This window comes from Populus euphratica, unplaced genomic scaffold, assembly GCF_000495115.2.
Source record: "Populus euphratica unplaced genomic scaffold, PopEup_1.0 scaffold46.1, whole genome shotgun sequence".
Classification (NCBI taxonomy): Eukaryota; Viridiplantae; Streptophyta; class Magnoliopsida; order Malpighiales; family Salicaceae; genus Populus; species Populus euphratica.
The window spans coordinates 3,514,330-3,528,723 of record NW_011499852.1 but is presented as its reverse complement, the minus strand read 5'-3'; the positions used below and the strand labels follow the sequence as shown (position 1 = coordinate 3,528,723).

Below are 14,394 nucleotides of genomic sequence, written 5' to 3'. Positions count from 1 at the left end.
TAATAATAATAATAATAATAATAATAAAGAAAAAGAAGGAGAAGAAGAAGAAGAAGATGAGAACTTTGAGATGGAATATTAATGTAACGATTAAACAATGATAATAACAAATGTCAAGGTTAGAGGTTCCACTAATGGTATATCAAACAAGTATAGTATAAACTCTTATTATTGAATTGGAAACCACACACAAAGGAGGTTCCAATCAGATTATATATTGTTAACATGATTACATTAGTCATCTTATTCAATTAATGCTAATACTTGTAAATCTCGTCAAGCATTCATGATTATAACTTATGTTAACAATAAATCAAGTTCCTTTCATAGCTCAGGTGTCGGTTATACCATACATTATGGGCTATGAAAGTGCCAAGCATTTGTTGTACCAAGTGTTATACAACATAAATCAAGATTAGTTATTTAACAAGCAAAGTATTAAAGAGTGAACAAGATAACAAATATAAAACATGTTAGTATCAAACATTAAAGTCCATATTAAGTTTACATTATACTTATTCTTACACCATTAGTGTAACCTTTTCACCTTGACATAATTAACTTAGCTAGACATAATGAAAGAAAGCAAAATAGATAAACAAAATAAGAACATAAAAGTTAACTAAGTAAAGGAAAGGAAATGAAAGGCATAAACTTAATATTAATGAAAACAAAGCATAAAAAATACAAAGAGAGAAAGGAAGAGCATGATCTTGATCTGAACACCAAGATGCCTAAATGCATGGCAAATGCCTCCTTTTATAGGCCAAAAATGGGAACTATTGATTTGATGACTAATTGATAAGTGGGTGGCCAACTTTTGACTTGGTGACAATCTTTATCTTCTCTTGTCTGCCCAAAACGTCATTGATAACGTCAAAACTGGAGCCAGTTGCAAACATGAAAGTTGTAGGCAATTGTCTCAGCTTTCTTGTGTAAAAATTTCAGCTCATTTGGACTTCTAGAACTCCAGATATGGCCAAAATACCGAACAGTGCTCGGGCTGGAAGACAGATTCGGGCTTCTTTGTTGTTGCTACAATTTGGACTTGATAATGGCCTTTTTAGATCTTGGGCTCCATATGAAAGTTGTAGGCCTATGTCTTACCTTTCCATCCATATAAATTGGACCTAAATCTGAGATATATAGCTCCAGATATGACCCATTTACCGAACAGTGTTCCGGTTTGGATTGCACCGACATCTCTTTTCTAAGTTTGGCCATCTCTTTATCCTTGCAATTTAAGTTCTTAAAGTCATCAATCATTCCTTTCATTTATGTGATAGGCCTGTATTAAAAATAGACATTTACCACAAATTATAGGTATCTTATATTATTAGATATATTATTATAAAACATGCTTTGGTTAAGGAGTTATTGATACTTCAAGTGCAAAATAATAATATAAAACCATGATAAAAATGCACTTTTAAATACTAATCACGCGGCAAGCTACGTCTTTATACTTTAAATAAGGCTTGCAAAACAAAATTTATATTCCAGAGTCTATAGCCATCAATATTAATAGACAAAGAAAATCAAACTGGATACCATGTTGAAATAGTCATATCCTGAAAAATACATAAATAATTGCTTGTCTTCAGGAATTCCTGAAAACTCTGGACATTTGATCTTGTCAAAGTCCTCACCAAGAAAACACGAATCATCCAATGCATTGATTTTGCGTTCTTGAAAATAATAGATAACAAAAAAATAAAAATGATAATCCATAATTTTTCTCCATAAATAACATGTTTTCTTACCAAATATGGAACTTGTAAACCAACCCTGGTATCATGAGGAGTTTCCAAACTTCAACAACATCTCCAAAATTCCCTTCTTTCCTCACTGTTTTCTTCTTGTTTCTGTCAACTTCATATGCACACAACTTTTTGCTAAGAGGTTCATCTCTATCAGTAGAAGATGATTCAGACATCCTTGTCTCACCGGATAAAACATTCTCTTGTGGGTTCTATGGGATGGGACAAAATGCTTATTGGTTCTCTATTTGGTTCACCAATTCCAAGGACAGGACTGTGGTTTGGATGGCCAACAGAGACAGACCTGCCAATGGCCGAGGCTCAAGAGTTTCTCTACGAGGAGATGGGGCCGTGGTCTTGTACGATGTTGATGGCTCCATCATATGGGAGACTAACACCACCTCCACTGATGCCAGAAAGGCAGAGCTTCTGGATACTGGTAACCTTGTTATTAAAGGCCCTGGTGGTGAAATTCTATGGAAAAGCTATGATTCTCCGACTGATACACTTCTTCCAAACCAATTATTTACAAAGAGTACAAAGCTGATTGCTAGATTACATGGAGGGTCTTGTGCTTCTGGATATTTTAGTTTCTTTTTTGATAATGATAATGTGCTGAGGTTGATATATGATGGTCCTGATATTTCAAGCATATACTGGCCTATACCTTATTTGAAAATGTTCGAAAATGGCAGAACAAACTATAATGGTAGCAGAATTGCTGTTTATGATGAAATGGGCCATTTTGTATCTAGTGATTGGTTCCAGTTCATTGCTTCTGACATGGGTTCGTTAAGGATCAAAAGGAGGCTAACAATGGACCATGATGGGAATCTCAGGCTTTATAGCCTGAACAATGACACTGGGTTGTGGGTGGTATCGTGGGAAGCTCTTGCTCAGCTTTGTACTGTTCATGGAGATTGTGGGAGAAATGCGATTTGTGTTAATACACCAAACTACCAAAGCCCAAGTGTTCATGCCCTCCTGGCTATGAGATCACTGAGCCTGGTAATTGGAATAAAGGCCCCTGCACCAAAGCCCAAGTGTTCATGCCCTCCTGGCTATGAGATCACTGAGCCTGGTAATTGGAATAAAGGCTGCAAGCCTTCGTTTAACGAAACTCTTTTCCAGTCACAGCAAGTGAAATTTGTGGAGTTGCCGCATGTAGATTACTGGGGATTTGATCTTAAATACACCGAATCCATTTCGATAGACTCCTGCATGAAGAGCTGCATGGGGGATTATCGGTGTAAAGCTTTTAACTATAAGCTAACTGGGGAGCGACGTTGTTACACGAAAAGTGAGCTTTTCAATGGTTACCAGTCTCCAAGTTTTGAAGGCAAAATATATCTCAAATTGCCAGTGACTGTTGAGACATCTCAGCTCGCTATTCTTAATGGCACTGACCCCATTTGCCAGTCTGATGAAATGGAAACAATGATAGGTTCTCCTTCTATCTATAACATCAACACTAAGAGAATGAGATGGGTTTATCTCTATTCATTTGCTTCTGCTATTGGTTTTATTGAACTTCTCTTTGTAGTCTCAGGTTGGTGGTTTCTTTTCAGAAAGCATGATGTGCCAGCTTTGGTAGAAGATGGATATCATGTGTTATCAAATCGATTTAGGAGGTTTACTTATGCTGAGCTCAAGAAGGCGACGAATAATTTCAAGGAAGAGCTTGGAAGGGGAGGCTCTGGAACTGTATACAAGGGCATTTTGACAGATGAAAGGGTTGTAGCTGTGAAGAGACTGGAAAACATGTACCAAGGGGAAGATGTATTTTGGGCAGAAGTTAGCACAATTGGAAAAATCAATCACATGAACCTTGTGAGAATGTGGGGATTCTGTTCAGAGGGCAAACACAGACTCCTAGTCTATGAGCACTTGGAAAATCAGTCACTGGACAAGCATCTATTCTCCCCAAAGTTCCTTGAATGGAAAGACAGGTTTGAAGTTGCCTTGGGGACAGCTAAGGGTTTGGCTTATCTTCACCAAGAGTGTCTAGAATGGATTATACATTGTGATGTGAAGCCAGGAAATATACTTCTGGACAGTGAATTTGAACCAAAGATTGCAGATTTCGGGTTAGCCAAGCTGTCTCAGAGGGGTAGCAACAGCTCTGTCTTCTCACGAATTCGAGGAACAAAGGGTTACATGGCTCCAGAGTGGGCTACAAATCTTCCCATCACTGCAAAAGTTGATGTTTATAGTTACGGGGTGGTAATTCTAGAGTTAGTGAAAGGAATCCCTCTCTCAAATTGGGATATAGAAGGCGGCGAAGAGCATGAATCAGATCTAACAAGATTTGTCAGAATGGTGAAAAGCAAAATTCAGTGCGGAGAGGACTCCTGGATAGAGGAAATAGCGGATCCAAGATTGAATGGCCAGTTTAGCAGGAACCAAGCAACAACTATCGTTCAACTTGGGATATCTTGTGTGGAAGAAGATAGGAACAAGCGACCAACAATGGATTTCGCAATCCAAGCTCTATTACAAAGTCAAGATTAATCTAAAACCCAGTTTTCTGGTCTGTCAGTGAAAGCATTCTCCCATTTTGTAATTATCTTTCCTTTCAAAGTAACGACTCCAGCAGAATTTTCTGTTGCTGGTCATCAAATAAAAGTCACGTTGTGGAAATCCTACTCGTGCCATTTTCCTGTCAGTATCAGACGTGATTTATGGTGCCTTGGACTTCCAAATTGTTGGATCGAGTAAGTTTTTCCTATCAGTATCAGACGTGATCTAGTGACTTTGAAATTACATGAGGGTTGCGATTGGAAACTAGTTTACTAATTCTACACAACAGATTAATAAAATGGCCTGTTAAATTTGAGAATGCAAATAATGCATCAACTGGAAATCAACTAAATTGTTTAGTCAAAACTGGTTTACTTGCAGCACAGTTCGGACTGCTGCCTGCTTTACTGTAGCATATGCATCCATCCATCTATAGATATTCCATGGAAAATAACAAATGCCGCATGGTACAGACGATAACAACATATCTAAAATGTAAATTCTTAACATCATTCGCTTGCTTTTAAAAAAAAAATACATACTAAAGAAGATTCAGTTCTTTATGATATTATTAATTTACGCCATCTAGCTCTGCCTCGGACAAAAGAGAGAATAAATAAATTAATAAATAAAAACAGGGAATAGTCGTATAATTCTCCAAGGTGAGTGAACAAAATAAAATAGTCTTTATCCTTATCCTCCTGGTCACCATAATCTCTAATTCCCAGCGGTGCAGCAAAGCATTCAACAGACTCACTGTGGCCAAATCAACTCAGCACAGGTTTCCCCAAAGAAAAAGGAGCAATTCCAAAAATTAAAGCAAGAGGAAATTTATCTGCGATGTTCTGATAATCTTGGAGTTACTGTTTTCCATCCACAGCATCAGCAAGCATATCTGAAGCATATTCAATTTTTTGCCTTCCCTGAATAGTGTCAAAATCAAGAGGCAAAGACATTTAAATTTTTATCTCATCTACGTAAAAGGATCACTCATTAAAGCAGATGAATTTGCACATGAAAATCAACAGATTGATAGGTCCTAGGGCTCAACACAGAGTTCAGGTTCAGTTCTAGAGTTGTCATCAATACACACCTGGACATACATTGCTTATCACAAATATGAAAAGATCATATGATCAGGCTCAGTTCTAGAGACACAAGGACATATACCAACACGTGTTTGGGGACTTCTGAATATCGTGTTCTTTAATAGCCCTTGAAACTTCATGCGGGGCAATGTTTCTTGTAATGTTATATCATCAAAATCATCTAGCTTGGAAAAAGAGCTTGAATGCAACCAAACAATAATAAAACGCCTCTCATGCTCAATTAGATAATGGGAATTCCAAGATATTGTATGTGATAGTAAGGAATACAGATATAATAGTTTTGTCTAGAAAAGCAAACTGCAGGTACCTAAATAACACATCTCTTACTAAGATTTGAAGGCTGTAATTGGATGAAACCAAATGCTTCTATACATATTATTGTGGCATGTCTTCACTTAATGGACCTATTTATATTTTAATTGTGCATAATCCAATAAATGTTTTTGAATACAAATAAATAGTATATTTGAACTAAACAACCATCATACCCAGTGACCCACCAGTTGTTGAAGAGGTGAAACTTCCAGGCCCTTGGGGGGTTGAGTTGGGTTTGATAAATCAAACCATCCAAAGGACTAAAGCAGCTAAGACCATATTTTTATGAAATGTCAAACTTAAAGACTAGCTCGGTCCACATCCACTACTGTATAATCTTCTTCAATGCAGTCAAAGTTCAAAGCTTGCAATCACGAAAAATTTGAGGGATGGCCAATAGCAAAGATTGTGTATATACTATAAACCATCACTGTATCCAATTTTCCATCATTGGAAGTAGTTTGGAGGTTTGAAGACTAATTAAAATATGTGTTCATGTTTGTGTGTAGAAGCTTGATGAAGATATTTTCTACAGCTCCAAATGGCAAAGACACAATGATCATACATGCTCTAATTGCAAAATACAATCATAGGCTAAAGAAATTTTGTTTTCAGAACATTCATTTCAAAAATTTGCTAAGTTTGTTTTTGCTTTTTAACTAGTTATTGAGCAAATTTACAGCACAAAATTTGTTGCTATCAGAAAGTGACGTCAAAACAGAAAGTGACTTGAAAATGCCTTACCTGATTTGTTATTTTTCTTGGAAGAGACAGCCCTAAATTTCTTGTTCCATCCTTTCCCCGTCTCAATGAAGAGATGATTGTACTTCTCTAGTAACCTTCCCTTTTCTTCAAGCCTAGCATCTCATATGCATCTGCAACTTTTTGCACAATTGATTTTTCTGGAGGTTTACGATCAAAAGCTTCCAACCCCTTGAGAAGCTTTGCATCCAATTACAATGAAAAAGTTGCGTTAGTCCAACCAATATACAAGGTGCAATTTTAAACAATTCAATAAAGAAGAAAAGCTAATCCAACATCAACCTATAACCAACTAACAAAGACAACAAATGACAAATCTAAAGAATGCATACTGGAAGGCTGAAAGGTAAAACTAACGTTCCTTTCTAACAGATAAACAGTAGATTCAACAAGAAATGAATTTTATAGCACTTTTTCTCCTTCCTCGTACTTTTTTAACAAAGGACTACCAAACTCCAGTGACTACCAAACTCTGTTCAATCTAAGCAGCAAACCAACAGAGTTTTGCTTTATTCTTGGGATAGAATGGAAGAAATATCAAAATATAGACTACACCACTAAAATCAGAGAGATTCACATGCAACTATTGCAAGAAAAAATAGACAATCTATGGGTGTATAGATACAGCTGCACTGCCAGCATCATATCCTATAGAAAAAATGAATAAGAAATCTCACTTCACTGACTTCAAAACATTGTAGAATCTTAAAGTTTTGTACCATTTCCTTGAGTTAGTTAAAACTTCAAATGAATAAGTTTTGTACCATTTCCTTGAGTTAGTTACACATCCAAGGCGTCAGAAAGCAATAATGGTTAGTATGAACACCTTTCTACCATTTTCATTCATGTTCCTATGCAGCTACCTCGACAAGGATAGAGCTTTTCTGTGCCTTCACTGGAAAATAAATTTCTACAGAAAATATTCAAATTGTTTTTCTTGCATTGGATGGTGTATTTCTAGAAAACACCATTTTCTACAGAACAATGAAAAAAAGTACAGCATGCAAATCATGAGGATGATTGCCTAGTAAACAAAATAAGTTCATTACACAACCAATTCTCCATGTCAAGGAGCATATGACATGCTGCAAACCAAACCTTTATAAGATTCTCTAGCATGTTGTTTCTGTAGTATATAGATATCATGCTATTACATAGCTTCCATGGCACGGAATGAAGATCTCTACCAATTTTCTTCAACCAAAACTCGTGTGCTTCTTTTGCTCTGTGGTCCATATCTAATGCTCGTATTAACTGTGCATAAGTTGCCATTGTGGTTCCCTGCCCCTTGCTTAGCATCCATTTAATAACCTTTAGAGATTAACAACAAACTATGAACATATCAAATAATTTTCAATGTTAATGAAACAGCATTAATAAGCAGCACTACAAAGAAAATTAAGTAATATTTTGAAAGAGCATTACAAACACCACCACGAAAATGTTAAAAGCCAAGCTCAAAAATATTATTCTACAATTCGATGTTGTCAAACATACAAGGTAGGTAGTCACCATAGTTCACAGCTCCATGAGCAGCTAATGTGGGTCTTGGAAGTTAATCTTAAACTAAAATTACCAATACAAAAGCAAAAGCAAACAAAAACTGTATCCAACATTCTCTAATGACACTATAAGAGAACTAATCACCAGGAGCAGAAAGAAGACCTTTTGCAAAGCTATAATAGGAGATTCACAAAATGCCTTCATCAATTTCTTCAAGAAAAGTAAGCAAAAAGCAGCTGGGCAAAAACACAGTTGCGGCTGTCACCATGAAGATCTCCTAATAATTCTAATTATCATGGCCCATTCCAGTTCCTCATGATATTTCTTTGTGAGACTTCTACACTATCCTGTGCAGACAACAAATGTACCCATGTCACCTCAGGCTAATCTATCCACACAGACAAGATACCCCAACTACAGGTCCTTTTTCTAAACTACAGTACTCAAGAAGAGAAATACTAGTGATACATGGCAAATCAGGAAGCCAAAATTAGGCTCCATCACCTGATATTCTTTGTGCTATGAACCATGGTAACAAAGGGATGCACAGTCACTCAATCTTTAGTATTCACAGTGAGTCTTCAGAGGCATTATGTAGAGTGAGGTGGATGTTATGTATATCCACTTCATGGTTTTTAGGATGAGAAAGGACTAGTAAGCTCTGTAGAACAAGCGGTATTACTATCATTTGGAATATGGGGTTGAAGTGCAATTTGAAAATCTTTGACCAATCTTCATTAAAGGCAACTCCTTCAGTATGTATTAGTCTTTCTGAACTCTTGAATTCTTAGAGTTCTGCATCCAAGGCCTCTCGAGGACTTCCATTAGATGAATTGTGAACCCTACTGACCTATTATTTCTTAATTCTTTACCTAGAAACAACCGCAGCTGTCATTTTAACCATGTTTATCTGACATTCCCTTGAATCATTTTTTCTAGCTGCTCATAATTTAACTAGGTTAATGCTTTTTAAATGACATTTTTTTCTCAAGTCTACTAGCTCTAACTTGCATTGCCTAGTAACCTAATGACACAGGTTGTTTACAGGGTAACATATTCCACTTGCTCAATTGATATGTTAGTACGCAAAATTTGCTCATTGATTCAGGCTCATCAAACACCAAAATCTTCTTTTCTGGTTTCTCTTATGAGATAGAGCTTTCCTCCTTGTTTACACAATGGGGCATCATGGGCAAAAAAAAAAAAAAAAAACAGCTTTGCAATAAAAGATATGTATAGTATAAGCAAAGCGTTTTCACAATTATAGTATTAAAAAACCATCTTCAACAAGTTTAACAATGTAATCCTATTCCATGATTTAAGGAGCATGTACATCCATATCAAGCACCAATTTTCGGTTTCTCTTAGAGAAAACATGGTATAGTTTGCACATCCATATCTTACTGGACCACAATCCTAGATCTCAAATTTAGGGTGGCAAAAAGAACCAGGATGCAGCTGCCTTTACTAGTGGCTCTGTTGATAAACCAAAAAACAAAAACTCTTGTATCACATTATCTAGTCATCGGTTCTCAAGAATTGACCGACTTGATTCCAATGAGACTGGTGCCTTAAGAATTTAGTATCAAGATAGCATAACAGCAAAGAATTGCAGCTCAGTAAAAAAAAATGCAAGATGAAATTTCTGCCTTTGCTCCTTCACTTTTGTCTTTAATAATTAATAGAGATTCTTAAATGGACATACGATTTCTTTTATTCTTGTTCACTTTGATTTGGTAGAAATGAATAGAAAACCAAACCATAGTTTGAACAGCTAGAGGATCTCAACCATCAATCTTAGAGAGAATACAAGTCGCCAATCAAAATTATTTCATTTAACATGAAAGATAAAAAATTGTCCAAAAAAATACCATTTCTTTTATTATTGTTTCATTTTGCTTTGCTGGGAGTGAATAGAAAACCAGACCATAGTTTGAAAAGATCAAGGATCTCAACCATCAACCTTAGAAAGAATATAAGTAGCCAATCAAAATTGTTTCGTTTAACATGAGAGATAAAAATCTGTCCCAAAAACAATTAAATCAAGTTAATTCTATTTATCATCAGTTTATTAAATATAATAGAAATGGTGTCCAATTATATTACCCCGTATTAGCAAACAAAGGAAAATACAATCAATACAAAGAACTTGTATTTAAAGTTTTATTCTAGAATAGAGAACAATGAGTGGTCAGATTTGATTAATGGAAATAACATGACTACCACAACTCAAACTCTTATCAACAACTGTCACTAGTTTTTTAAAAAGAGGAAGAAGAAAAGAGTGTTATACCAAAAAGCTTTAACAACTTTTTGGTATAACATCAAGATTATCCAGTGGGAATAACACAATCAGTTGCCAAATGAGCAATAAATCACTTGCAATAAGTCACAGAAGTTTTTCCCACCAGCATAGCTTAAGATATTAGATTCATATGGCTTTTGAGAAAAAATTTAGTCAATATTTGAAAAAGATATAGTTACACAAGCTAGGAGAGTGCTCAAAACCATGAATTTTTAAGAGATAAAATGAAAGGTTTATCCTGGCATCCATATGACAGTTGTCTTGTGATCATTACATGTTTTCTGCTTATTTTATAGACTTAATCCTACAAGAATCCACTGTTATTCTTAATGTTCATGCAGTACATAAACACCATCATATTCAGAAAAGCATGCATCCAGGTTAGGGTTGCATAGGGTGTGGGGAGAGGGAGAGAGAGGGAGTATCAGACCTGAACAATTCTATGCCACTGCTGTTCCTTCTCAAGAGCAATCAATACCTGCTTAATTGATGCAATAGGAAATTTTTGCTCCCATGCAACCCAGGCATCAAGAGCACCATAAACTGCATCCTTGCTGTCATTTAGATCTAAAAGCTGCACATGTAAGTTTGTCTTGTCATACAATAACTGAAATAGTACAGGCTATGGAAACAAAAAGATGAAAGTTTCTGGACATTGATGCCATTTAGAAACTCTCAAAAACCATATCCAGAACTAAGCAGCTTATGCCTCATAACTACAAAAACTACCATGCTATTGAATGGGTCATTGAGTGTAGAAATTAGTTTATTCCATTCTTTTTTTTTTAATGTATTGCCACCATGAGTGTGCTTACCTTGCTTTCTTATGTGTAGGTTCTTTGTTTATTTCCTTAATCAATTTCTATAACCCTAGAGGCTGCATTAGTGATTTAATAAATGGAAGACCGACAAAATAGCTGGTTAGCAAACCAAATTAGAAAAGGGATTTGGCTAGTTGTTGGTATATGCAGTTCAGAAATGGCTCATAAACTCTGCAAACCATTATCCTAATTACTAAATCAAAAATAACCTCTACACAGCATTAGTGACAATGTCACTAAATTCAGAAATGATTTTTCCAAGTACTGGAGTCAATAGATAGCAATTAGTAGTTTGTGTTTGGGTAATTACTGTGGTAATGAGAAATTTGATCTTGTCCTTCTTGGAGACATTGCCACCAATTTGGTTTTGCCTCAGATTCTGCTCTGATTTTCCATCATGGTAAACTGCCTGAAATATTATTACATGCCAATTCAGGAGATTAACATCAATCAACATGAAAGAAGAAGCAAACTAATGAGAATAAAAGGAAAAATTTAATTTTAGTTTTGCTATTAAATGATATAGGAAGAGTAATTGTTTTGAGCACCTGTGACAAAGGCAAAGCAGCATTAGCAGCAGAGTGTGTCATAGATGTTAGTAATTGAACTTCCATTGTCATTTTGTAGCTAGAATTTAGCAAGGTTTGCACCCTGCCCACTCCTATTCTCCGTAAATGCCCAATCTGAATCAATAATAGATTGGAATGAAGTTTAATGAAAGCAACAGTAGTAGCAGCAGAGCAGTAGTTTCATGGATAACAAGTAAAAAAGGCAAGTTAGCATGCCATATCAACAAAGTGAAACAAAACGAGAGAGGGAAGACCAAACCTTAGTGAAAGAGAGGGCAACATGGTCTGAGATTAAGAAACAGAATGAAAATGAAAATTGCCAATAAAATAAAATTCTGTCAAGAAGAGCCGTAAAATTCCTACAATTCCACAAACAATAGAACTGGGTTCAGTTGTAACACCATCACTAAGTGAATGGAGAGAGAGAGTCTCCTGTGTCACTGTGAGCGGTATCAACACAATTGGAGGGTTTTGGCTGCTGCCTTATATATTGTCCATGTTCAGTTAAAATGAATCTTTGTCATTTATTATTTGGACTCATTTTAAACCTTCTACTACAACCAACAGGGTCTCATCTCTTTATGCCCGCCGGGTGAGGTCTGTTCAGTAGAAATCAGCATGCAGTCACATATATTTATTAAACTCTGACAGTTATACAAGATTCCTGTCAATGCTAACTAAATTTTCCAGCATGGATGACTGAATACGAAAATCACATAAACTCATAGAGAAACAGCTACAAAAAGGGAAACAAACAAGCAGTGGTTTCGTAAAAAATTCAAAACTCAGCAAACACATAAAACTAACACGTTTCCTCTTTTCTCCAAAATAAATCAAATCAGCCAGCATTTAGAGTAATAAGTTAGAATTTTTACCATTAAAGAAAAATAAAAATTAACCTAATTTAAGCCATGCTCAACCAAGATTAACAAGGGATCCCAAAAACAATGAAAATAAACACAGAATTGAAACATGCTCAAAACTGCATCTTTTTACTTAAACCAGACCAGTAGAGTTCCGAAACAGAAGCATACAATGGCACGAGAACCATAAGACATCAAAGCAGCGCAACCTAAACTCGAAACACCAGACAGGCAATCTTCACTCATTACACATACACCAAAAAAAAAAGGAAAGAAAAGGAAAGGAAAAGGTGGGTTGAATGGAGATTAATAATCACATTTGAAGCCTAATATTATAGACAGTTATGTGCATTTTAACCTCCAAAAATCGCACAAATAAATGAACCAAAGCAAAACCATCTTTGTCATATTAACAGCCATTTATAAAGTAACAGTATGAAGAGTGTTTTAATAACAGCAATCACACAGTCCCGTATTAAAATTCCGAATCTCCTCATCAGGCATTAAAATCGCACAACTTCTATTTAACTTGTTGATACAGAGTTCAAACTTGTTGATACAGAGTTCAAACATGAATTGAAGTAATAAAAATTTAAGCTTTCAAGATTGAAGGTAAAAATAAAAAAGGCTATACCATTGCGGGTTTTGGCTAATTTAAACCCTGAAACGAATCTGAATCACCTCCTCAACAATTTTACACAGGTTCCTCCAAATGTTTCTTTTGACTCGTAATAAAGGTTGGTAGTTAGAGACGCGGAGGCTTAAGCCACGACGGTTAATGACGTGAATGGTGGCGATGGGGGTCGCGGTTGAGGAGGAGTGCTGTCTAGCATGGAGTCAGAGAGGCGAGGACGGAAAAAGAAAAGGAATAGATATTTTTTCCTGTTAAAATAAAATAATTATATGAGGTTTTTTTAATATCGTATAAATAAAAAGTGATTTTGTGATATGAAAATAAATAAAAATATTCTATTAATTACTAACAATATATATATATATATATATATTATTTCTATTTTTTATATAAAATTTTGTAACTTAAATTGTGATTGTAGTTATTATTTTTTTAATAAAATAAAAAATTATAAAAGTATCTAAATTATATTTGTTTTTAAAAATTTTACTTTATTATACCAACAACTAAGTCTATTTAGTTTGTCATAATAAAAAAAAAATATTCAAAACATAAAAGATATTTAAAAAAAAAAATTCATAGGTTTAAAGTAATGAGATTTTTTATCTTTTATTATTATCAATATTTAATTAACTATAGTAAATCAATAATTAAACTTGAAGATGATAACTGTAAATATTTATTTTAAATTAAAAAATTATTTAAAATTATAAAACTTGCTTCTAAAAAGACTGTTAATGTTCATGAGTTAGACTAGGTAAAATAATAAATTAAAATAAATATTTTTTTATGAACTAAATCCAAATCTTAGCCAATAAAAAATAATATTTTATAACACAAAATATTATTTTACAATAAAATTTAATTTAATCATAAGTTTAGTTTGAAGTTTAAGCATGAATTAAACTGAAATAGTATGAATGTGCATGAGTTTAAACTCATAACCCATTTTACTTAGAACATCTCACTTTTAAAAACTTAAATGTTTTTTGGACTCATTTATTTTTCAATTTTTTACTTTATAAACATCAAGAAAAAAAATTCTACGTGAGATATAGTTTTTTTTTTCTAGAGGGTTTTAGATTTCATCAAAATATACTAACCAATAATTATTTAAAATTAATTTTTTATTTATCCATAATTTATTTAAACCACGTTAATATTCTATATTAAAAAGCTTATATCTAAGATTAAGTTTTAACAAAATTTTTAACTTAAAAGGTGAGTATGTTT

General features: G+C 34.5%; 1 protein-coding gene and 1 pseudogene across 1 annotated transcript; one reads left to right on the top strand and one right to left on the bottom strand.

The window, feature by feature from the left end:
* The first annotated feature begins 1,909 nt into the window (after window positions 1-1,909).
* On the top strand, window positions 1,910-4,271 carry LOC105122015 (putative receptor protein kinase ZmPK1). Its single transcript, XM_011020915.1, has 2 exons — window positions 1,910-2,702; window positions 2,784-4,271. The coding sequence occupies exons 1-2, from the start codon at window positions 1,980-1,982 to the stop codon at window positions 4,269-4,271; spliced, it is 2,211 nt and encodes a 736-aa protein (XP_011019217.1). The 5' UTR covers window positions 1,910-1,979.
* Window positions 4,272-4,748: 477 nt separating this feature from the next.
* Window positions 4,749-13,403, bottom strand: LOC105122014 (pentatricopeptide repeat-containing protein At4g21190-like; annotated as a pseudogene).
* Window positions 13,404-14,394: the final 991 nt, after the last annotated feature.